The following is a 27,301-nucleotide window of genomic DNA, read 5'->3' on the forward strand; positions in this document are numbered from 1 at the left end:
CCTTAATTTTCTATTGAATAATGTAAATGGAATGAAAAAGTTACAAATTACATTCAAGCATGTACCCCTTGGCCATATGTGGAGTAGCAATTTGGGAACCCTTCAATTCGTCATATTCATTTACTTGAAGCAATAAAATCACCTCATTAAACAATATACAATCATATAACTGCATGAGAAATGTGATTGATTGTTATGGAAATTCTTTTTAAAGTAGAACGCACCTTTGGGATAGATATTCAGACTCTCAAACTTTTTCAATTCTTTGATCTACCACTTGCTAGGGTTCATTTTAAAGCTCTTTGTGTAAGAAATTTTTCACCGCCTTAGGTTTTTCAAAACTCGAAAATTCAATTTGTGTCTCCATCGAGTTAACACACGGAGGGTGGCGATTTTGAATTCAAAATATTGGTAAATCTTGAGTAATTTGTTTCTCTTTTCCAAAACTTGCACGGTGACCCCCAATTTTTTTTCTTGATTTTCAAAGAGAATGATTGAAATATTATTTAAGGAAGTTTAAGCAAATCTAAAGTCTTTCGCTTTCGAGGCGAATACTACCTTAATTTCAAACCAGGTAGACAGTTATGAACTTTACCTATTGCCGAAGTTGCTTATCTATTTTATAATGACTTGGCAAAATAACCAGTATTTTTCAACACAAATAAAACACAAGTAGCTGTCACAGTATCATATGAAAATGTAGGAAAAAGTCAACTTATAGCACAAAAGTCTGATAAAAAGGTTTTACATACACTCATAGTTGTTTCAAATAAATGACTTCATACTTGCTAGAGTAACAAATTTATGTGATTAATGAAAGTAGCAATGGTTAGTGTGTACATCAAAGATCACACTATATGCTTTCATAATTCAGCTTGCGAATTTGAGCTCAGTTCTATGAAAATACAATTATCTTTAATTTCCTGAGCACTATGACACCACTATCTTGACCTCATCAAGTACGCCTTTCAATAATTACATTGATCATTTCTGGTGATATTTTGCTGGATAATCGATACTAGTTGTGTTGATGTGATGAAACATGATCATGCAAAAATAAAAAGGTTCTGATTTTGGTTCACAAACAATATTTTTGTGTTCTACAGTGTGGGACTGGAAGCGCTCACTACTTTTGAAACACCTGACAACACTTCCTGGTCTGTTTGCTAGAGGTCCATATATCTTGTCTTTTACAAATTTGACTTCGTTGTGTGTACTGGTACTTTGTTATGTTTTCTGTGCTGTTTTTTGTCTTTAACTGTTAACGGTGTATTACAAATTTTGACCTAGTGTTATTGGATTGTGGATGAGTATCATTGTGATTATTTTAAACACAAATGCACTGCCATCAATGTAACGAACATATAAACCCATATATAATCATTGTATATTCGCTCATAGATTGGCATTGGCCAGTGGCAATGCAGCTGATAATGGTCAATTATTTGCTGCATTTCTTTATTACCATAAGTCTGCAACTTGCCAGGTTCTACAAGCAAATCATCAGGCAAAAAAATGGCTCAAAGATTCGAAATGCCACCATTAAATCAGAATCTAGAAATCTGTTTGTGATATTACAAACTACTTTCTCAATAAATTCAGAAGTAGTTGTTTCAAAGATTTTTCCTTCATGCTCTGTATCTTTAATCTGATGAGACATGAAATCGGACTGATCCCCACCCTCAGGTGCACCTCCTTGGGTTGGGCATATTCTCGCCAGCTCTTGGGCACATAAAACCCATCTATTCGGGCAATAATATTTTATCATACCAGTGTATTAATGATGCAAATGCAGCAATCTGATTGATGGAGACATGAAAAGAACCATGGTATGTTCACGATATACCATGACTAGCACATGCGGCAAGCTTTCAGGCAGAGCAATAATCCTTTTCTGATGTTCCATGGCAGAATTTCAATATTGTGTTATGATATGTTAGCTATAAATCACACCCATCTATGGTATACCACTCGATTTCGACCAGTTTCTATTATTTTAGCCTTCTCAGAGGATTTGCATTAAAGAGAGCCAGACAATTTTCATTTCTATTGTCTGTGGAAAAAGCACAGCACAGCATTTTCAGATGAGGTGTAAGATAATTGGTAAAAGATGTGTCAAAGAATTGCACATGAAGTAGATCTGATAAATTCAAGCCGGCTATTGAACCACTCTTTTTTGGGAGTGGAGATTTAGCCGAGCGGTTCTCTCTGTGGCCTCTCCGTTAGGCGACTGATGCCGTATGTTGTGGGTTCGAACCCCATTGAAAACTAGCCGTATTTTCTACCTGGGTTGGTAACTCTGCTGGTGGACAGAATTGTCCCTGAGTTTATCGTTTGCCCAGTTAAAGGGTGAAATTCATTTTGCTTCGATGAAGTTTGTATGTGCGATGTATGATAGTGAGCATGCGTGCGTGAGTGCTTCACGAACTGTACAACGTGTGGAGCGGTCTCAGTCAGAAAAATGTAACAACTTAGCCGGCTATTGAACCACTGTTTTTTAGGAGTGGAGATTTAGCCGAGCGGTTCTCTCTGTGGCCTCTCCACTAGGCGACTGATGCCGTATGTTGTGGGTTCGAACCCCATTGAAAATAGCCGTATTATTTAAAGATAGAGTAAATGCGTTGTGTAACAGTGTTGGGCTGGCATTCGATTATCCTGCAGATGAAATGAAAACTCGTTAATGATGTGTAATCAACTTGAAAGTAACTGTTGAAGAAATTGTTTAGCCTAAGATAATGACAATCTGCTTTGAATCTCTAATACATGAAACTTTGTACTTGCAATGTTTCCACCCGTAATCAGAGCTTAAATTGTAACAAATTAACATAATGCCATGAACGTTATTGAAGATACATTTGAAAACTTGATCAACAGACACAAAATTAAACCTAGTACTTGTTATGTGTTGCTTATATAAATGTTTTTTCAGAGTCAATGTGCCTGTAATTTTACTAAAGCTAGATATTTTAAAACTGCAATTATGGTCTACTTTTCTGCTCTAACACCCAATTTATAACAATGTCTTACACTTTATTTGTTACAAAACTGGGATATCTGATCTAATTAACCATTTCTTATTTGATTTTCAAATGATGCATAACTCTTGTGATGATCACATTTAAACTTTAATATGTTGCATTGGTTTTGAACTGTAATAGAAAACCTCATTTGTTTGTATACACAATTAAGGCAGTCTGATTCAGCTTTCAAAATTATACTCTTGAGAAATACACTAATACAGACTCTGAGTTACAATAATCTTTGGTTAATGAACCATGTCACACCTTATCACGAAAGCTATTGAGTTAAAAAACAAAAAACAAAACAAAACAAAACATGAATTTCATTATTTGTTAATTACAATATTGTCTTTATTTTTATACAGTCCAGTCAATTTCGGGTTTAACCTAGGACTTATTGCAACAGAAATATTTCTTCACCATGAGGTTTGGGAAGGTCCCACTAATATCATATAAAAAGTATAGGAAAATCTAAGTGGTGCAAATGGGTTAAATTTGCATATATTCAAATTACCTATGTGTTTTCTTTAAAATGCATGCAATGCTCACAGTTGGGCATGTAAACTGAATTGTAGTGACTATTTTCTTTGCCATACGATTTAGTAAGGTTCAAAAAGTTAATAATAAAAGTCTGGAACAATAAGTGTCATGCAAATTAGTTAATTTGCATTATGTAAGCTCATTATTTCGATTATTTCTAACAAAATGGAAGTGGTTTACTCATGTAAACAAATTTTTTCTCTACGAATTGGTAAACTTTGAAGAATGTATCTTTGTGTCTTGCTATATTGGTGGCATATAGAAGTGTATGAGGAAATAGAAGCAATGGACATACTTTTTCTTCCTAGATTGCGTAATGTAATTAATATCTGAATTATGTTGTGCTACCCCAGCATTTCATGTTCGGGTTTGTTGGGTAGCTGACCTCATCCTAGTCCCTGTTGTTTGCTGCAAAGTGAGAATTATTTCGCTTGCCATGAGAACCGTGACAAAACGTGCAGAATCCCTAAAGCAATCGTGACAAAATGCGCATTAACCATAGACCATGACAAAACGTGAAAGGACCGTGATATTGCCCTGCTTCCCATCCTACTACGGACAATCTCCAAGTTTTGTTACGGTCTACTTTGCTCTGTCACGTTTCCTTGCGTTCAGCCCAATTTACTATGACCTACCAGGTTTCTCATCCGTACCGTCACAATTTTAACATTTGGACGGAAACCATGGCAATCACGGTTAGTCACATTGGCCCATGCCGTCCTTCCACGTTATCTCCCGTCCATCCCGTTTTGTTCACGGTGGTCTGAAACGGGACTGCTGTGGTCACGGGAACATTGTGTAAATATAGCATTAAGTGTGAAGCCAAATGTTTTACCAGGATAAATTTGCAGACATCAGTTTTCTTCCTAAATCAGACCTAGTCAGTCAAAATGAGTGAGTAAATCATTTGCTTATATGTCATCTATAGTTCATATATTTGATTCAACTTTTGCGCTGGTTATTAAAAGCATTAATATTCAAATATTATTTTCAGCTGGTCAATATAAGCAATTTCATTTATCTAAAAATAACTGAAATTTATGAATCTAATCTGACCTATTTTTTATCTTGAACTCCCCATGTTATGCATTGCGTATTCAACAAAATAAGTTTAAGTGGCAAAGAATGCGCCCTGATTTTACTTGTGTCATAAGATTTAAACTTGCGCTTAGTGTGCAGACACATGAAACATTAAATAAAATAATTGATTATTTTCAGTTTTTCCTGACACATTTATGTCATAACAACAGAACATTCATAACTGGCAGCAATCAGATTCCAAAGTCATGTAGAAAGATTATTTTCCAGTAACTTTAAGCGATATTTCATGCTGTACCGGTATTCTATGACAAACAAACAAGCCAGAAAAAGGCAAAAGACATTGGTTAGGGAATAAATCATACAACTTGTTCACAACTCTCCTTTTAATCATATTTACTAGGTTAATTGTTTTAAGGTCTCCTAATTTGTACTTGTATGAAAATTATTTGTGGGAAATAATTGTATTCTTAAAAATACCTATTTGTTTATTATTTATTGTTTACATTTACAAAATGCACATATTGAACTTCAGTTGCATCACTTGACTTCATGCAGCCATCAGTATCACACACTGCCTGCTATGGTGCATAATGTAATTGTTCCTTGATCGGGTAATTTTTGTTTATTCTTTATATTTCTCCAAGTTTAACATTTTTTTCCTCGCAAAAAACAAAATCCTAATTGATTCTGTTTTGAAAGTGTTGATAATATTATTACTGTGTCAGCAAGTTGCCAATCATTTCATTTCTTTGGTAACTTCAGAGAGGAACAGCACTCCCAATCCATGTAAGAGGCAAATACTGGATGATTGCTCTATGTACACATACCAATCTTCCACAAAGTTTTAGATAAACAAGTCATCATTGATGAACAGTCCCAACTTGTGAATGGGTACTTTGATTATAAGTCCCAAAGAGGATAGAGTCTTGTTCATTAATGAGGTCTGTGATTAAATGAGTTCCATGATAGTTAAAACGTAAAAACAATGTCTGCTGATACCATTATTACAAAAGGTCATGAAATAAGTCAATTTAGTAATTAATTAATAGGATGTTGCCAAACATTTTTTTAAAACTTTTATGACGGAGGAAGTATCACACAATATGATGTCAGATTTAATATGAATTTATATTCACAAGTGGCACAAACTATCCCACATCATCAAATCTATTAAATTTAACAAATTTTTATGAGGTGAAACATACTTTTACAATAGTTTGCCATTTTACTAAAGCTCACAAGTTAAACTCATATTTGTATTTTTCTTTCAATGCACAAATGGTAGAACATTACCAGCTTGTAATGCACAAAGTATCACAACAATCAAAGTTGAAATAAAAATCACTTTTCAAAGGACTATGTGCATTCTACTAGTGACACACTTACGTAATGATATTTCATTCACTACTGATCAACCTGTTATGTAAAGCCATATTATTTAAGCAATAACCCCCGCCGCAGGAGGGTATACACGAGATTTTGGTACAATGCGCGACATATAGCATGAGCCGATAGGCGAGTGCTATATGGAGCGAATTGTACCAAAATCGAGTGTATACCCGACTGCGAAGGGGTTTATTGCTATTATATTATATCAACTTGCGTGTCTTTGTTGTTTTACTTGGGTATTTTCATCACTCTAAGCCCCAAATGCAGAAAACGGACGTCTGAGAGATCGAACGTCGGAAATTCTGCGCCCAAGACCGAGCATTTTATAAGTTGGGATTCCGTACAGGCACACAGTATCCTACGATAAATACGCATTACGTCCATATCGGCATTGCATTTTATTCGCATGCAACACGAACGATACTTGTCAAAAAATACCTGCTGCACTCACACAAAAAATGGGTCAACAGTTCAAATCAAAAGAAAAAAAGTAACAATTTTTTCATAAATTTACATAAGAACAATAGTCCTGGCTTTTTTGCATACTAAAAATAGATTTGTCTCATTCTGTACCACATACCGTCGCGACATCAGTGGTAGCACAGTGAAGTTACAGGATCTATTTTGATGGATAATTTGGACGTTAATTGTACCAGAAACAAGCAGTTTTAAAATAATCCAGACTTGCGATGACTGCAACTGTGATGAACAGTTGTGCAGATTCTGAGTGTGTTGCCCGATGCAGGGAGAGCTTGACGCTGACACTGCTCGTTGCATTTAATATCAAATATCGTCGCAGTCGCCAGGAGTCATCCCATCGTTATTTTGAACTTCTTGGTCTACATCGATAGGACATCCCGATCTGTTATAGCCCAAACTTTGGTAAATAATATCTGACATACCCTTACTGTGAGGAAGTGTCAATTTATTTGTGTATGAACGAATACTATCTACATTTTAAAGAGCAGTACGAGGATATATCGCGTCTCGACTCCCGCAAAGTGCACGGTGCGCTGTCGCCCTAATATTTGTGTACATCATACCCCAAAAGTGCTGCTTCAGAGATGTCTTTCATCATCGATCCCAACTTATTAACAAAAAGAGGTGAGTTACAGACCCACACTTTATCTGTGTATCGAAATTCGGTCTTCGGTCACCGTCTTTCTCGAGGGTCTGTGGTTTAGATAGGTACGTTCAAATGCACCGACCGGGAAAGTTTCGAAAATGCTGGTTGAGGGGCCCGTTTTAGCACTGCTACCAGTGCTAAAACAGTATTTTAGCATCGGTGGAATGAGCTCTCGTCCAATCAGAATGGCGCATGATAGCATGATGTAATATAATTTCCATTTTGCTGTTGGTCTTTTGCAATGTTCTATAACTAGCTCTTCTAGTTAGAAGATACACAACTATATATTTGCATGGATGCTTAAATGCAGTGTTTAAATTTACAAGCCTTACCAAGCACATGAATTACTGATTGAACAGCATATAATGGGCCAAAGACGACAACTTTTGCAACAGGTCAGGTCGAGATTGCAGTTACACGTAGGATAAATGTGTTAGAATTGTCAGCACATTGTATCAATGCAAAAAGGGGCTCAATGAATTATAAAATTAGGTACACCTACATTTCTATCTTTGTAGGTTGATATTGCATCGTTGAATGTTACCAGATATCAATATCAAGACTTGCTCACAATGTTTCCTTTTTATATAATAAATTTTAGGAATCTGTGGTGCCTGAGATGCAGCTGTTGTAACAAAAGATGCACTGAACCATGCACACAATTATTCATTAAACCATTCACATAAACTTCCAAAGAAATATTGTATTAAAGTCCTAAAGAATGTTCACATAATAGTGAGTTAACATTAGGCAAAAGAGTTGAACTATGATCCTGAGGATGCAATTGTCCTTTTTGTTCAAATTCTATTCCTCAGAAAGTCTTTGCCCATCGCTTTGCAATTGATTAAGTTCTTTGAATTTAGGTTCTTTGAATGATTATATAGAAGTTATATGAAAATCACCCAATCATGGACAGGCAATATGGTATTTTAAGAAACTCTTAGAAAATACAGAGTATTATTTTGTGAACTCTTTATATGAATATTTCAACATCATAACCTGAGATGTACACACAGCTGTGACTATATTTACTTTTAAATCTGAACATTGAACGGAAAAGTGTGCCAGTTAGTGAAGTAATGATTATCTTCTAATTGACCAATACTACACACAGTAAACAATAGATTTCAAAGTTCTTGTAAACCATTAAATACAACTTTTAGCATGTTTTAAGGTTGAGTATTGTAATAGGGGTTCATACAAAACAGGCCATACTCAACCTTAAGATGGGGCACCGGTATCTTTTTATATGGTTGCTATGGGCCGTTTTGGGCTTTACTTATGACTTTCGAGTAAGATGCTTGCCATGGGTTGGCTAGGTACAGCGACAAGTCGAAATCCGATAGTTGTATGAGCGCGCGCCCCCTGACGACATTGATATGCAAATTAGGTAGTGCAAAGTTCAAAACCCTAAGGCTTTGCAAAACGCTGTATGTCAACGGAAGTAGTTGTGCGAGGGTCATTCTGGTGACCCATGGAAAGTGTTGACGGATTTTGTTTGCAGCGAAAACGGCTCGATGTTGGTATTTTAGCATGGTCGTTACACCCCTACAAAATCATGGATTTGGTGCGTTTTCAGACGGGTATTTCGCCTGATAATCCTTTTCGACGAAAGGATATTTGCGAAAACGATGCGTCAACAGTTGCAGACATTGACTGTTTACATTTGTGTAAAATAACGCTGAAATCGGTTCATCGTAGAAAAAGCCTTAGGGATTTTACTGTCGACGGTCCAATGCGGCGACAGAAAACCATGAATTTTCAGCGCCCGAAAGAGTTACCTTGGAGACTAGTCGCGTCTGTTTCGTACGCGGGATCGTAGAAGAACCAATGCGAACAGAGACGCTTGCACAGGCTGTAGGAGGAAAGTTGCAGGCTAGATACAGGAAAATTTCTGAAGTGCTGTGTGATGCCGAAAAATTGCATCTCAACAATAGTACTAAAAGTTACGACCGAGATTCTGTCTTCCGCCTCACACTCTTGGCATTTGACAGACCTATTAACTGACCCTGTCCAACACTGCAAGCACCTAGCCTAGGATGCCCACCAGCAACAGTATGATGGAGACACCAGGACAACATAGTGACTTGTAGATTGATAGGGAGGATCATCACTACGTCATCGTCATGTGCAGAAATGACAGAACAGAAAATGTATTTTAGTAAGGTAAGTGGGTATGTTTGTTTTCACTGTTGTTTAATGGTTTCATAAATAGGACCTTGGAGCTGGAGGTAGAAATAGCCAGCCTGTGTTGTAAACAGTTTTTCCAAAATATGGGTCACTGTGTCCCCTAGCTGACAATTATAGGTGGTCATCAGCAATATTTGAGTGACAATTTACCTAGGAATTTCTACAATATTATTGATAAATTGTATAGAAATAGTTTTAATTGTAGTGACTAGTATAAATGATTTTCAAAACTATACAGCTTATTGGCTTTGGGGGAACAATGCATGATAAAAATTACAATATGAATATGAATATGAAATTTATAAACATGGGGCAGTGCAATTCAGAAATTTCATAAGGCTTCACACATAAAACCTGGATAGATTGGGTTGATTCTGTAGGTGCATAAACTGTTAAGTTGGCATCATACTCATCCTCATCCTCATCCTCAGGGGTCATGTGAAAATGAGGATGAGGATGATGCTACAGCGTCAGCTTTCACTGGCGTCAGATCCGATTATTCCCGAATGCGTCTGATGGAATGATAAGAGTAAAATCGACTCTAAAAATGTGCTCCAATCAAAACACAGTGGGGTTTTGTATTTCATAATATTTAGTAACCTCTCCTCTTAATATCTGTTTCTTGCGGTGTAGTTACAACGCAACATTCTTAGCCCTTAAAGTTCAAAGGTTGTAGTTTAATATGTGACTTTTCAGGCGTCAAGTCATAGCTACACAAGTTAATTGTTTTATATGTCCTCTGAATAATTAGGGCTTTCATATCACCTCTCATGGTGGCGATTTTTTTACACATTTCGGACCATGTATACCTTTTTGGCACCAATTTTTTTAAAATCCTAACACAAGAGTTGATAGGATACAAACAAACGTATCCACGGATCCATGGACTGAAAATAACAAACATTTCAAAACACTAGTCTGTATGGGATATTGTAACGATAAAATATTACCTGCAAACAGTTAAACGCTTCAAAATAAAGTTATGAAAGAATGGACTAGTTATTTTCTTTAGTTATGGGTGAATTTTATCATTCATCCGTCATCAGGTAGTGTAACTTTGGCAATCTTCGGATACGATGCTGAAGCTGAGGCTGAGTAGCGTCATTTTTAGCGTCAGCTAGAAAGGTCACCAGAGGATGAGGATCAGTATGACGCCAACTTTACCTTCGTTGATTCTGTCAGTGATTATTTTAAATCAAGATGCAAAGGTGTCTAGAGTGCATCTTGATGAGAACACAATTTTTGTAGATTAATTGAACATGAGAGAGATGATTCATTGGAGATTACTCAATTTCTCTTTTGACTAAATGCTAATATTTATAACTGGATCATTCTGTTGAAAATTTGGTCAGAAGACAAATCGAGCCATCTCCTATGAAAACACACTGACATGTTCAATTATAAACAACACAGAAACTGGTTATTGATTGATATAGCTATTTTATTAAAAATATATATTATATTCTGTAATCAGCCCCCAAACTGTTGTTCAATTAAGAGTGATAATAAAAACTGTGTTAAGTATGTAAATTAAATAATTATAAAAATGAATTAAATCAAATCATCATGATATCCTTTGAAAATGTTTCATAATTTGATTAGTTGTATTTTCTCTTTTAAATCCCAAACTTTTTAATTTATTGACGAAATCCTGAACAGTTGACCCCTGTGCATATAAATCTTGAAGTTTTTCATATGTAAGATTTTTCTCCACCAATTTACTGTATGTGTAGTTTGATATTTTAATAACTGAATTGTGTGGTGGAGTGTTTTCTACAAATTTTAATTTCAGAGCTGTTACAGCATTGTAATGATGATATTTTTTCTCCCAGGTGTTTGTTGTTTCTGTGACATTTTTTGTTTCGATGCATTGCAGATGCTGCTTCACCCTTCTGCTGGTCAGATCATTTTCAGTGCCCTTGTGTCCTCAAGTGACCTATGAGCTGTAAAAGAAGATCAATACGTGTATTGGTAAGTAACATTTATTTCAGTAGATTTATGATGTTCTAGTGTACTGTAATGCAGTGTCTTTGCCTCTCCGCTTGTTTTTCCCATTCGCTGTCTGCAAGAATGATTGTCACCACACAACACATAGTCAATGGACTTCCTATTCTGTCACATGTACCTTTCTATACTTGAAAACTGGGACAGCCCTGTCAAGTGCATTAATGTATGAATTACAACATCAAACTGTCTTTATTCACCATTATACCTGCGTCTGGGAAATAGAACTTTAAAGATAGACTCCATTGATACACTGGCTGTCTTCAGTACATTCTGAGACTTCAGTTGAAAAAGTATAATCCTTAATTTGTAAATTGTTCATCACTCTTCAATGAAGTTATTGACAATAATAGTTCAGTTCAGGTGCACACATATGTGCACGTTTATTGCTTTTCAAGGCCTCCAGCCCATAAGCAAGGGGGTACAACAAAGTGATACAGGTGAGAAGTACACATACAGGGTTAAGACATACAGTACAGTAAATACACTAATTTCTCGTGAAAAAGGAATAAGAAAATCAGTTCATAGTACTAAAAAATCGTACTGAAAACTACTATGACATTTCAGTATTTTTCAAAACTGATTCTCTGAGTTTGAAAGCTTTATATACAAAGGTACATAATGATAAGATCATTGATGGATCCTTTTCACTCATAATTCTCAAAAACATTTGGAAGTGAGGATTATTAATATCTTCTCGTGGAAGATATTGCTTTCTCAAATTCGCATATACAGGACACACAAGTAGAAAATGATACTCATCTTCTACATATTTACCAGAGCATACCTTACAATGCCTTGCTGAAACATCTATGTTCTGATGCCTTCCTTCCTCTATCGCGAGAGGAAGAACAGAACATCGAAAGCAGGCAAAGACCTGTCTAACATTTCGTGTACAATTTGAATAAAGATACATTTCAGGTTCAAGGAGAGACTTGAACTGTGAATAAGTACGTAGTTTGCTTTTTGATGAACAGTAACTTTTCCATTGCTGTTTCATAATATCTGCAATTCGTGTTTCAAATGTTAAAAAGAACAACTGTTTGTCACCTATCTCTTGAGATATCCATACATGACCAAATCCATACGAAAATAGAATATGTTTGACTGACGTTGCCCATGTGTGACGACCTAAACGGTCAAGATTACACAACATTAAATACGCTTGCCTAGGGAGTCTCCCTTGTGGCATTTCAGTGAGTTTTACCCAGTAACGGATACATCGTTTTAAGGTGTGAAAAAAGACTGGCAAACGCCCACACTCTCCAACTACAGCTTCATTTGCTGTACTATTAGGTACACCCAATAGTGTTCACGGAGAAGTTCTACGGAAGCAAACTTCCACCATGCTGCATGTTCAACAGTTACGTAATGCCCCCTTGACAATAATATGATTGTTATGGTAAATAATTTCTATTTTTTACCGAAAAGTACAGAGCAACATGCACCACTCTGTGTAATTGCTCTGGGGAGAACACTGAGTATATTTCCACATATGTGATGTTTCTATATGTGAAGATCTAAAGTTAATTAGCAAATTTGGTTCTTTTGTTGTATTTGTATTAATAGATTTTCATGGGTTTGCCTTCTTGCACTTTTTTTAATTTACAAGCCATTTTGACCGAGTTAATGTTCCTTAACCACGGTAACTTTGGCAATAAAAAAATACCTTCCTATGCCTACATGTATTAACATGTACATATATTGTTTCTCAATTACAGTTTACACCAGCGTTGGAAACTACCGCCCGTCCTCCCGTCCGAGACGGGTAACTTTTCAGTCAGACGGGAGGAAAATTGTACTTCCACGTCCGTGTGTCGGGCTCTCGATAGTAGCCCATACGGCATACCCAGTAATCTCATCGATCAGCTGCTTCTAGATGTTGTGTAAAATAAACGAAATGTAGTATACCAATACGTCTGACTTCGACGCGCTTATGCTACTGAAACTGTGCAACTGTGTGACGCCGGAACGCAATGCAAGCCAGACATGTAAACACGGGTAAACAGGAAGTAGTCATACTAGTAAATCTCACACTTTATATCTTTGCTTTCTTAAGTCACTTTACAAGCACGGACACTCCATTTTATGGAAAGACCGTGTGTGATCTAAGTCGAGGGCTAGCAAACACGAGAATACCCTCCGTGGTATCCATCGACTACCTCATATGTAACGCAGTAAAAAACCAGCAAAAACATGGATCATTTCAACCATTATCTTTGTGTACAAAATATATTCATATTTTAACCATGGCTCTTACACGGAAACTATTGGGAAAAAATAAACTTCATCAAAGTTTAGTGCCTGAAACCAATTAACCTATCAGATAACGGTCCACTTTGACGTTGACGTAATGTAAATATACTCAAACCAGTAATCACTTCCTGCCTTGCTACAAATAGAACAAGCTCAAAGTCTCATCAAACCAGTCTGAGACGAGCTCAGATAGCGATGTCTCCGTATCTACGGCCTGCTCGCTTAAACTGAGCACATAAGGGAGGACTCTATCAACACAGGAGAGTGAACTGAAAATCACTGCAGCTGAGCTTACTTCTTGGATCAACCCTCGAGTCGTTTTCTAACGACACTCTTCATGGTCTATAAAACGAACATCTAAAACAAATCCTTCTTACAAAATCATAGCTCGTTATGAATCTTTGACCAACATGTGAAGGAGTAAGTATTCCGTCGATATCAGGAACGACAACAGAAAAGTCCGATGAGTTAATTCAAACACACTACTTGCCCATAACGCTCAAACAGTTAAAAGGTTTCACGATAGCGGGTTAACAACGGGGAAACTGAATTTGTTTGTCTCCAATTTATGCCACAACTTATCATCTAAAACCAAGATGCAATCTGTCATCGAATTGGTACTACGTATACAATCAACCAAACAGAAAAGATTGCTGAGCAATACAGAAAACATCATCTGGCAAAGAAAATCAAAAACTGAGAGAGCTGCCATATAAGTAATCAAAGTTGGCGGCATGAATTAAATAAACCAATACTCTTCTCAGACCAAACCGATTTCAAAGGCCGTTTACAGCAAATATTGTTAACGAAACCATGAAACCTGGGAATGGCTAAACACAGAGAAATAAGATTTATTTCTCGAAACAGCCTTTCACAACATGCTTTTCAAACACCGGAAAGCAGGCACCAATATCGACCCAAAATCTATTACAAAGTCCATGAAAAATTGACATAAAACCAAAAGTTCGGTTAATCGATTTAAATGCCTAAAACAAGTAATCGTTGTCAGATTAGTACAACATTTACTGTTAACATAACGAGCACTAGGAACGCTCAAAATATGCCCTAAAACAAAAATCCTTATAAGCGTCCAGAAACTCCGGTCGATGCTGGGTCACCGTCATGTTAATTATAATATGACACCACAAACCGGATCGCTCACTATAGAGTCAGTGGCTAACTCTCTCAATAACGAATCTGGCTTCTCCTCCTCGAGGACGAAGATGACTTCATTACACAACCAAGCGGAGGGGATACAAAACAAGAGAGCGACTGATGAAGGAACCCAATTTTTGGTTCCAAAACACCGTTAAGACGAATCACTCAATCAACAAAGCGGTTTACCCGGGACCCAGATCACATGACTGGGGTCAAAGCACTATCGATTCACCGGTGTCTCGCCATGTGTTCCACACAAAATAAATGCAATGATCCTTTTATTCGCCATATCGTAATACTAAACAATCTTGGTAGAGCCGATGTGTGGAGTTGCCCTCATTTTCCTTTATATAGATAATGGTTTTGTGTTTTTTGAATGAATGGATTTGTCAAAAATTCAGGACAGGCAACTTTCTGGCAGGACAGGCAAGTTTTGAAAGTTACCAGTCCTGATGTCTGGCAAATATTTTGGCCAGTTTCCAACACTGTTTACACATAAGCTGTTCATCTACTCTTCCAGTCCATCTATGGTAAGTTTTGTCCATACATGTAGTTGAATCTGACCCTACACAAAAAATCTGTGTTTGCTGAGGCCAAGTAAAGATAAGGTTTGTGTCTCTTCCTAGATATCTTACAAAAATGATGTAGTGATATGTTTTTTCTCTATTTTTTCATTCTTCAACCAACAAGAATGTGCAAACAACATGAAGACAATATGCAGAAAAAAAGGTTGATGCAGTGGGTCTGGATTGATGAGCGTGTGGTTGAGAAACAAACTTATATTTTTCTTGGCCTAAGTAAACACAAAACAAAAAACTTCATAAAAAATAACAAGAACTCAAAAGTTACCAGCCGTTCACATTTGCTGATGTTAAAATAAACACAGCTACAACTTACCTCTCTACATAGTTTCAGTGAGTCAGCAAAATGCAAATTACAGTCTTTCATCCTGGCTACAATTAAGTCTGTCATTCCTCTTACATGGACTTCTTTGAAAAGTAGAGGATAGTCATAAGCATAACCATTATGGGCTACCATTACTGTAAGACAAATATGTTTAATAAGTATGACAGTGACACATAGTGCAGACCTAATGCACCTAGCATCCATTCAGTAATCTCCAAGCAATCAGTCTGTTCATCATTATTAAAGGGATTAAGTCACTCTTTTTGACATTATTTTGGTTATTTTAGTTTTGTAATGTTATAAATGTTGTTCTGGTCACTAAATAATGCTTAATCACTGGTTGATAAAGTTCACATGAATTCTTCTTCAGAACAATTTTTGGTACATACCAAAAGTTAAATGATGGAAGTAATAATGCGTTTCGTCTGTGTATAGAGTGTGAGTTGAGCTGTGGGAACCAGTGATTGAGCCCATTTCCATAAGCAGAACAATAAGATAATATTCACAAGAAACTTCAAACTACAATAATTGAGTGGTGATTAGCAATATGCCCTAAAAAAATAATTTTTATTGTTATTCCTTTTGATCAATAATTTGATTTATTTATAAAACTTAGTTGTATTATGTGAGTGTACTTGCCTGGATAAATTGTGCGTTGTAGTTTTTCCTGTACTTCCTGTACAAGGGTGGCCACCCAATCTAAGAAGGATGGTAGTGCCGTGGATAGTTTGGTTTGCCCTGTAACATTCCCTGGGAATACCTGTCTTCATTGCAACTGGAAAGGGAATGTTTGAAATATAATATTTATTCTTGTGAAAATAATCCGACCCATTCCATAATCATGCATTTTTAAAATTAACTTTCAGTTTTGTTTGAACTTTGCTATTTTAATACTCTATACTAACCTATTGATTTGATCTTTGCAGAAGTCTTAACAGGAGTTGAAAACTCTAGAGGAGTTTCCAGATCCTGGATTCTGTGGGGTATGTACGCACTGGCACCAATCTCTATGATACTATCTCTGTGTGTGTTTCCACCAGTACCCTCTAAATCAAAGATAATAAATATCCTTGATTGCATAGAGGGTACTTGTTCAATTCCAGCTTCAGTCCCAGTACCATAGGTAATGAAGTTGCTGCAGCTTGAGTACTGGCGTTGTTGGTAGCAACTGTACTAGATGGAGTGGTTGTGACAGTAGGTGTTGCTGAAGCCATGTTGTCTTCAATGAGACAGTCTCATCCTCATCACTGCTGTCACTCTGATCTACAGCCATACTTTTGCCTACATATTGAACAGTTGTCACACCAGTGGCTCTAATACTGTCCATTCTAGTCTTCTCATGCCGCAAGCGACGCTTCCTGTTCTTCTTTTCTGTAGCTCTGTGTTTGAGACATGCAATTCACTAATCTAATAATTCTAATAGAAAAAAGACTGTAGGTACATGTATATCACATGGGGCACTTGTAGAGAATGCCCTATCCCAATAAAATGCTGTGTTCACTATAGACTGCTAAAACGGTATGAGCCTCATCAGTAGAAAAGCAAAGAGTGCAGCCAGACTGTCATTGCACAGATACAAATTAATTTAAATTAATACAGACTTCTGCATCAACTTCACATTACATTTGACACTGCTGTATTATTTTTTAAAACATTTTGTCAAGGGTTGGTTTCCTTAATAATGAGCGTGTGTGCAATCCCTGATTTTAATGGGTTTGGAAATTCACCAGAATTCAGTGAAGAATTGATGATGCGTGTAATTGCCAGAGATACTTGACACACACAATGCTTTAGTAATACTGTTTGTGTGAGATCATGATTTGAGGCCTGAGTGGGTAGCGAACCTATAAATTCCTCAATAAAATCAATGTAGAATGCAAACATTTGATGTCAGTGTGACAAACTACTAATTATACAAATGTAGAAAGGTTGCCATTAAGATACACGATACCTTTTCTTGATGACTTCCTGACTTTCATTCTCTGCTTTCTTCAGTCGCCACTGTCTTTGCTGCTCTAATACTGCTCTAACTGCTGTTTCAGGAACATCAACTTCTAAGTAAAGGAACAGCAGCAGTTTCCAAATTGGTCCAATATTCTAGGTAAGTAAAATATTTATGTCTCTAGTTTTAATTCATATCTGAAACACAATTGGCCTATTTTCTGTTATATGGTTTGTCAAATCATTGTCACTTGTGTTTGACAATGATTCAACATACCTAAATGATGAACTCTGTGAGATGCATTACAAATAAAATATTTACTGTACTAACAGCATGATGAATGTCTCCTTTGTGAGTCACTCCAAAATGATCTGTTTCCCCTCAGCCTTCACCTGTGAGGAACAGGTTAATATGGGGTGACTCACAATCCCTTGGGTAGACAGCCATATACTGTTACCCTCATAGCAAATCAATAGATGTAATATACCAAGTTATTTTTTTGGTAAGGAATAAAACAATAAAAAACACTCAACATGCTAAACCATGATTTTGTCCCATGTCACATTGAAGTGTATTATTAATGATGGTATTTTCCAATTTTACCTTGTGCAAGATTGCCATATCCGTCTTCATACAGTAGTGTTTGTGACCTAGGTAAATCCTTTTGTCTCTGTATTTTAGTGCCAGCGAGTGGAAGGCCTCAGCAACATTTGTTGTGAATTTACCAGCAGGATTAATGTATTCTTCTGGCTTGTTAGCTACTTTCTGCATGATGTCTGTGAATTTCTTTAACTGTTCTGGACAATTCACCAAGTTTGTAGTGCTGTAAGGCTTACCGTCTTCCTTCTGGAAATAATTTTGACATTGAAAAAAAATTTCTTGAAAATGTAAATTAGACACATTTCAATTGTAGAAGTAGAACATTTTATCATGGAGAATGTAAGAAGACATTATTAATCATTATATTATTAATAATAGCTATGAGACTTGCATCTTTATATTACAGGTGTATGAATGATCCTGACAATGATACACACCTTTGGATGAAATCTGCACCATTCTGAAGAATGATCATCAGAGTAGTGTCGTGGAAAATTCATCACTGCCTCTGCAAATTCCTGGAGCGGGTTTTCTGCTTTCAGGATGTCTTCAAATTTACAAAGTGATTGAATGACTCCTTGAATGCATCCAACACTTTTGCTGTAAAGCGTTTGCACTTGGTATTGCACTGTAGAACAAGAAAATTTGTAACAAAAGATATTTTTTATAGTATTTCACAAAGCCATATACCACAATCTCTTATTATACACCATAGACAATGACTGACTATTCAATATGGATATAATACTCACAATAACTTCAAAATATGGTTTCATAATTAATGGAGTAGTGGCACCTGTGCAGATATCCACAACATGATGAATAAAATAAAGAGAGTAGTCTTAATCTGCTGTTTTGATTGACACACCACTACTGTAAATTCATAACATATCGCTATTTGCACATTTCTCATATAATTTGGTTGATTCTGTAAGCTCACATCAACTTTGCTGTATTGCAACCAGAAGTAGATAATTCCTAGTGTATTTTAATGTAACCATCATAAAATTTGTGTTGGTGTAATAAAATATCAAGTTTAACTAAAAAATATTATAATGCTTCTATCATCCACATACTTTCCAAACGTAAAAGTTTCCAACTTCCTTCCAAAGGAACCCAATCTTACCTTACATTTCACTTGTGACAAGTTTGCCAATTCACCATAGAGAGTTTTTTGCACATGATTGCTACAGTAAGTGACTTCAGCTTCAGGGAACAACTCCACCAATATATTGCCGAGAGCTGCATCTTTGTCTGCAATTAGCCGACTGATGGTGATACCTGAAGCTTTGACACTGTGACAGATTTCACTAAACATGTCTCCCTCAGCCCCCGCACTTGTTCCTCCCAATTATGTCCCTGGCCAAGTTTGGTTCGGTGAGCTCTGAAGGCGATCTTCCCACTCTTCAGATCATGTAGGGTGAATGAACTGTTATTAGCATTTCTTCTGCTTCCATAGAAACCGTCTGCCACTGCCCCCAGTTGTGCTCATCACCCCGCTCCTTTACCATACGCTGCACCTCACTGCAAGACCAGTCACATATGGTGTGGTAATTGCTGGGAAGAGCCAGTTTACATCCATCTCAAATGTGGACTCTGCTACTTTGGGCAACCCCAGCAGATCCATCACATCACTGTAATCTTTGTGATACTGACCAGACATTAAAAATGACATGACAGTGTATGTGGGCAGCCAGTTTCTTGGTTTTGTCACCCCTTAATTTTTTATCATTGCCCAATTCCATCTGATTAAAACAAACATTACAATTAAATCTCAGTACATTTTTTTCAATTTCATGACACAATTTTCCCTCTTGACATTTTCCACAGTTTGTTTGCTCCACAAAATTAATAATAGTTTCTGATGTTGTAAGGATAGTATTGTGAGATGATTGAGTTGAAAGAGATGAATTTATTAATGATGAAGGAAAAGAAAATTCTTCTTGGGAAATATATTGATTTAATTTTTCGTGATGTGATATTTTATCTGATTGGTAATGCAATGGGGATTTGTTTGATTGGCAAATAGGAGACATGGTAAAATTTGTAGTAGAATTATTTGAAGGATCTATTTGGGGCCCTTCAGTAGAAGAGTCTGCACTGACTTCCAGTCCGTCTGGTACAAGAGCTAGAGAGAATGGGAAATGGCGAGAAAGTTTAGTCTCAACTAATGCGATGGGTGTAATATTGTCAAAACTGACGAAGCCCTAGCTGCAGTCGCAGCTCTTGCTGTTTTTTTTTTCCCGGCGAGTACGGGTTGCAACGGAAAAATGAGATCTCCTTTTTCCGTGGCAACTCATACTCCCCCGGGGAAAACATACGAGAGCGCCAGCTACAACTGCAGCTAACGAAGCCCAATAGACATCAGATCGCATCATTGGTGCAGTGAATCACTATACTATCGATGTTTGTACTCCACATGGAACATTGAAAACATCACAACAGTGTACTTCCATCATCCCGAAGAATGAAAACACAATGAACTTCCTCACACGGAAAGAAACGAAGCATCGGGCGATACTTACTACTTTCCGATGCGGAAGTCAAAGTCCTGAAGTCGGCATCTCCCGATCCCGGTATCTTGTGCTGCTCACTCCAACGTAAATGACTGGCAGCGACAGCCACACGTTGTCTTTTGGGTTTTCGGGGCATTGGTATCAAAATCTCTCCAAAATTTCGTGGAAAATTTCACTTTTGACAAAAAGTTACACACCGATCTTCAACTACCGGCCTGTACAATTTTCGGTCAAGTAAGGTTATGTTTACATCTGTGTACGCAAGCGCAGTAGGTAAGTCTCGCGTTTTACGTGAACTTTGAACTCACGTTACTAACAAGATTATGCAAATTTTATGCTAATATCACTAGGGAAAAGATACCGTGGCCCATCTTAAATATGCTAAAAGTTGTATTTTATGGTTTACAATAACTTTGAAATCTACTGTTTACTGTGTGTAGTATTGGTCAATTAGAAGATAATTATAATTTCACTAACTGGCACACTTTTCCTTTAATGTTCAGATGTGAAGCACCAGAAATTCACAATTTGCACACTTCAAGCAATGGCATACTTTTTGACTACGTCATTTAGTTGTAAAATGTACATGAATAATGAGACGGAAAAACTGATGGGATTCTTTTTGAAGATACTCATTTGGGTAATCTACACAAAGACCCTGATGTTGCCAGACTGCAGCCATTTTTGTTGTGTAGATATTGTTGGTTCATTGAGGTAGCAAGGTATCACAGCAATGCTAGCAAATTTTGTTATGTTGATGACTTTGTCATGGTTTTTTGTAATAAACATTGTTTCCAACGAAACAATTGCCAGATTACTTTGAAATTTTTATTCCATAGAGCTACTGTTCACAATGTATAATATAAGTAATTATAATAGGCTAGCATCATTCTGATAATGTTTATTGTCGTTTTGTCAAAATATATTTTCATGTACTGCTCTCATCATTTTTCTTGAAAAAAATATCTTCAGGTTTCACAGGCAAAAATTTAGTTTCCATTTGGATTCCTTGTAATGATGCGTGTTTTTTAAAGAAATCAACCTTAAGTATTGCACATTCTGAAATAATATAAATTTTCTTTCATGGCAAAATTTTTTCTTATACTGAGAGTACAGCTACTGATATTAACACTGTACAAGCATATAAAACAATATGCCGTGTTGGTGTTAATATTATGTTCAGTTCATCAGTGAACAATGGTAAATACCGGTATAACTGAAGGAATCGATGAATCTGTCAGTACCAGCAGGATGTAGAACGGACGATTCTGTGGAACTAGAGGCATCACATGTCAAAAACTGAGTAAGCTTTTAGCAGTCAAAGGCTCAACTGGAGGAGACAACTTAGGGGAACGCTCCTTTACAACTTGTCGGATTGTCATTAGCCTGAAAGCTAATACAGTTATTGCACAAAAATGGTTACTCTGAGGCAAGACTTAAGACCCGAATAGGCATGTGCGATGTTGTCGGTTGAAATGGTAGGCAAATCAATGCATCACTAGTATCCTCGTCAAACGGTGGATCGACAACAGTCCTCCTCTTATAGAGACCGGAAACGTGAAGAAACATCAAGTGCTGAATGATCAGAACTGTTCATCATTTGGAATTTCCCACCGATGCTTCATGAAAGTCTATGCAGAAAATGATGCTGATCATGATTAGTAAGTATAGTCAGTCTTTGTCCCGTTGAGGCTTGTGGGGGCAAGTATCAGCTGGGTGGTTGGCTTGTACCTTCTGTATGAATAGACATGGATGGCAGATATGATGTTCAGTTTCCCCTTGTAGGTTAGGATGGTCCGTAATATGTTTTCATTTACCTACTTGGTAGTCTGCACAGTATCTGACCTTGCCCTTATTGTTGGTGTTGGCTTTGCCTACTTTGGTTTGCAGACATCTTGCCTTGAGACCAGAATAGTCAGAGATCCATGTAACTTGCCCCTTTCTATGGCTTGCAGGACTATGCGGTGAAATTGTCTCACTTCAGGCCAGGAGTAAATTTCTGTGAGATGGACAAGGTCTATTAGGTGCTCTGCTCGCATAAGGGCAGGAAGTGATAGTTTTGAGAAATTGCGAGATCAGCTAGACTCCCAGGACTGGCCTTGGAAGTGAACTCGCCGGGCCATGGCACCATATACAACACTTGATCAGCTGCCTTCCTAGAAGCACTCAAGTTTAGCTTTTTCTTTTTAATCTTTACTGTGAAATGAATGCCTTGTAATCTAAGTGCCTACCTCTTTGCTTTGTATCTCCGGCAGTCTCCAATTCACTTGACTCAGAGTCGGATGTGGAAGAGCTGGATGTTGACGAGACAACACCAAGTTTTTTCTTTTCCTTCATTACAGCAGCCATCACCATTTGGCTCTTTTTCACTTGACTGTTTGAGGTCTGAGGAGTCGTATGTGCGGTTTTCTGGTCTTTTAGCTTATGCTTCAGTTAGGAATTCAGTGCCATGGCTTCCTCAAGTTAAAGTTCCAAAACCAATTGATCGTTTTTCTTTCTTGATGGAGTCCAACAGCAGGGACCTCTTGTCACTACTGAGTGAGGGAGTACTATCAGAAGACCACGACTGCATTATTTCCTTTGCTTCAGGTAGAGCTACAAAAGATGGATCATCAGCACATTTGGAACTGGCTGCCTTGACATTGGTCTTCTTTTTCAACGCTTGGTCCTCTCTGGCTTCACTAAGTAGAGGTGAATGGCTGTCTGCCATCTTAAAGGGCGATGACCAGAAGTAGAAAGGATTACTCACATTTACGGTACAAACTTGACCGGTGGGGCTCTTATGTTCATTGACAGGTACTTCAGTAACGCTGCAAAGTCTCTTCGGATGGCAGAACATCAGCAAAAAGTCGTGAAAAACAATTAGCAAAATACTAAACTGCCATGAATGAGCAGACTGAGCAAAAGTCGGGAAGGATCAGAGCCAGGCTGAGGTAGAGATTCACCAAAGAGGGTGTTAAACTGACCCGGCCCCTCAGTAAAACTGTAAATTACACAAAATTACCAATTTGAAAGTCAATTTATTACACAATGTCTGTTAAAATGCAAGGCGAATATCATTACTGCCAGTTGTGTTAATTGTTAGCCTTTCAGTTCAGTCAATATGATGTTATAGTGCCCTGATATTTTGAATACTATCCAGTGTACTAATGTGCTACTTGTCAAAGTCATAAGCCTTTAGTTTTGGTATTGGCAACAGGTATTATGTAAAATTGTGCTCTGTATCAAGCACAATCCCTTACCAAATCTGTTGACCGGAAAGTGCCTAGTTTGTGCCTGGTATGTGCCTGGTTTGTGCCTGGTGCCCCTTTTCACTGCCTGGAAAGTGCCCGTTTTAGTGTTTACTTTGATTTTTGAGCAAACACAAGTGACTGTAAACTGCACGTTTTTGACTGGAAAGTGACCGGCATTAGGACTTAGTTTTTTTAACCAACATTTATGCCCGGTTTATGCCTGGATTGCTAATGGAATAGAATTTCTTTATTTTTATGACCGGTTTGCGCCTGGTTTGCAAATGAAATTGAATTTGACCATTTGGGAATGCCCGATTTATGCCGGGATTGCAAATGAAAAAGAATTTTAACTCTTTAGGTGACCAATTTGTGCCTTGTTCGTGAATGAAATTGAATTTGACCATCGCGGAATGCCCGGTTTATGGCTGGATTACTAATGCAATAGAATTTCAGTATTTTTTATGACCGGTTTGTGCCTGGTTTGTGAATGAAATCGAATTTGACCATTTGGGAATGCCTGAGAATGGCCGGTGCAAATGAAATGGAATTTGACTCTTAATAGATGACAGCTTTGCATCTGGTTTTCAAATGAAATAAAATTTGTATATTTTCCCTTACTGAAGATTATTTCTACAGCAAGTTTGCAGCAAATATGCAGTAAGCCTAGCTTGAAGGAAGGAGTTGCAGAAGTTTGCAGCTAGCTATGACCCTCCGGCAAACCCTTTAAAAAGTTTGCATCAAATTTGCCGTTAACGGCTAAGTTGCTGCAAATTTGCTGCAAACAAGGTTAATGCTGCAAATATGCAGCAACACATGCTGGACATATTGCCAACTATTGCATTCCAAGAGAGTACAGTGAACCATTGCAGTTCGTGACAATTCATACTCAAGAAAACAAAACTGACCTTTCATTAATATTTTATATTAATATTTTTATAACAGAATGTCCACTTTTTAAATTATAATAACTGCAGGTAGATTTATAATGAACACTTTTTAAAGCACAGTTCAGCTGGTGAAAGCGACAATCTGGTTGGGTAAATCATGGTTGGATCGACAACTGAATTTTCAGGAAAACAAATTTTTAAAACAGGGACTTGTCTGTCTTGCAAGTTAAACCCTGTATTTTCTGTGAATGATACCAAAATGCAAGCAGTTTCGAACGAAATGTGCGTCTGATTATGCTGATGGTCTGTAAGGACGCATTGTAGACTTTTGCTACTGCAAATCTGTACCATAAAAATAACGAGAGATGAGAACTTTTCATTGTAAAAACAGTCAAGTAAATGTCAATGTTGGTATAAGCATACCTCCGTGGTATAAGCAACCCGCTACTACCTCAGAGCAGGGCCGTGCTTCAAGCTATAAAGCAGAATACGGTACGTACGTACAGTACCCAGCACAGTACAGTCTGTGTCCCGTCATCGTGAATAAAATCTTGCCTTCTGATGACATGGATTGATGTTAAGGCTTTTGTCCATGTTTTCAGCGTTAGAGTTGTATTGCCGAGCACAAATTTGAGGTTTGGGATTACACATTGTCTTCTTCAATTTTTCAACTTTTTTGTCTAATTTTCAAATAATTATCGATTTATTTCATCAAATTGCGATGTTTACAATGTTTGGTCAAACAGTAAAGACTTACACTCTTCCCTGAACGATTTGTACTTTTCAGAATGCATTGCTGGTGCTCTCAAGGGACAAGAAATTCAGAGAACACAAAGCCAAATTGCAGCCTTTGACAGTAATGTAAACGTTACATGAAACTTCTAAGGTCAAAAGAAAATCTCTTGAAGACGCTTTTGGTGCATGGAATGAACAGGGCATATAAAGTAAATCACACCACGATTTGAATTTAACCTTTTTTTCTCTGTTGTCTTTTTTATATGAAACAATAACTTTATTTGCGCTGACCATTGTTTCTTGTGAAGCTGGTATTTCAGAGCTTAGTTGGATAAAACACATCTTGTGCTGTCCACAACCGGCCTTAAGATTTGTCAGGTTTTCATTGTTAACTGTGTCAATGACATTTGTCATGTCTACACAAGTGATTTTACAACATCTGTGTACATATCTGAACTAACTTATAATATTGTTGGATAAGATAAAAATTATGAAACTTGTAGTGCAATACAAAAAATGTTGCTGTCACTTAATTGTATTGCTTCTTTTGTTTTCAGTATCTCTAGTCTATTTAATATCTATATAGTTTTCTTACTGTTGCTTAAATTGGTAACACTTTATTCCATAGCTGACTTGTGGAATCATGCCAACTTATGAAAGAAATTTTGCATGTATAGTTTCAGCAAAGGTGCAATAACATGCACAATAATTTGCCTGGCACTTTCCAGTCATAGGAAAAAAAACTGGCATAAAACAGGCACCAGTTTTCTTTCCATTACAAGGCATTTGCCGGTCACCAACAAAAAAAAAACGGGCATAAGCCGTGTGCCCGTTTTCTGACCATTTTTGGCCATAACCATGCACTTTCCGGTCATAGAATTAAAACTCGGGCATAAAACAGGCGCCATTTTTGTTTTCCGATACCAGGCACTTTCCTGTCACCAACGCAAAACCAGGCATAAGCTGTGCGCCCGTTTTCTGACCGCTTTTGGCCATCACCAGGCACTTTCTGATCATAGAAAAAAAGGGCATAAAACGAGCAACAGTTTTATTTTCCAATACCAGACACTTTCCGGTCACCAAACAAAACCAGGCATAAACCATGCGCTTGTTTTCTGACTGTTTTTGGTCATAACTGGGCACTTCCTGGTCACAGAAACAAAATGGATGGTCGTTTTTTTGCCGTTTTTTTGCCACAACCAGTCATTATCCAATCACCATTATAAACTTTTTTTATACGGTCACTGAATGGGTGCCCGGTTTTGACCGCTTTTGGCCATAACCGGCCGCAAACTGGGCAATAATTCCGGGCACAAACCGGGTCTATTCCGGGCACATACCAGGCACATACCAGGCAAATTCCGGTCACCAACGCAAAACCGGACATAAACCGTGCGCTCATTTTCTGACCGATTTTGGCCATAACCGGGCACTTCCTTGTCACAGAAACAAAATGGATGGCCATTTTATGACCGTTTTTTGCCACAACCAGTCATCATCCAGTCACCATTATAAACCTTTTTTTAATACGGTCACTGAACGAGCGCCCCGTTTTGACAATTTTTGGCCATAACCGGCCGCAAACCGGGCAATAATTCCGGGCACATACCGGGCACTTTCGGGTCAACAGATTTGTAAGGAAAAAGTGTGCTGTTAATTGTGAAAATTAAGCTTCCATCACACATGTACCAGTATATGCAATTTATTAGCATGGTGAAAACATATTTGCCCCTGAAAATGAAAACAGAACGCTGCAAG

General features: G+C 37.3%; 1 protein-coding gene across 1 annotated transcript; it reads right to left on the reverse strand.

Moving 5' to 3' along the window:
* Positions 1 to 16,735: 16,735 nt before the first annotated feature.
* Positions 16,736 to 18,411, reverse strand: LOC139123880 (uncharacterized). Its single transcript, XM_070690032.1, has 3 exons — positions 18,176 to 18,411; positions 17,582 to 17,727; positions 16,736 to 17,009 (listed from the first exon to the last, which is right to left on the reverse strand). Exons 1-3 carry the CDS (start codon positions 18,341 to 18,343, stop codon positions 16,736 to 16,738), a joined length of 588 nt encoding a protein of 195 aa, XP_070546133.1. The 5' UTR covers positions 18,344 to 18,411.
* Between the last annotated feature and the right edge of the window lie 8,890 nt (positions 18,412 to 27,301).

Source organism: Ptychodera flava (assembly GCF_041260155.1).
Source record: "Ptychodera flava strain L36383 chromosome 23 unlocalized genomic scaffold, AS_Pfla_20210202 Scaffold_23__1_contigs__length_28996876_pilon, whole genome shotgun sequence".
NCBI lineage: Eukaryota > Metazoa > Hemichordata > Enteropneusta > Ptychoderidae > Ptychodera > Ptychodera flava.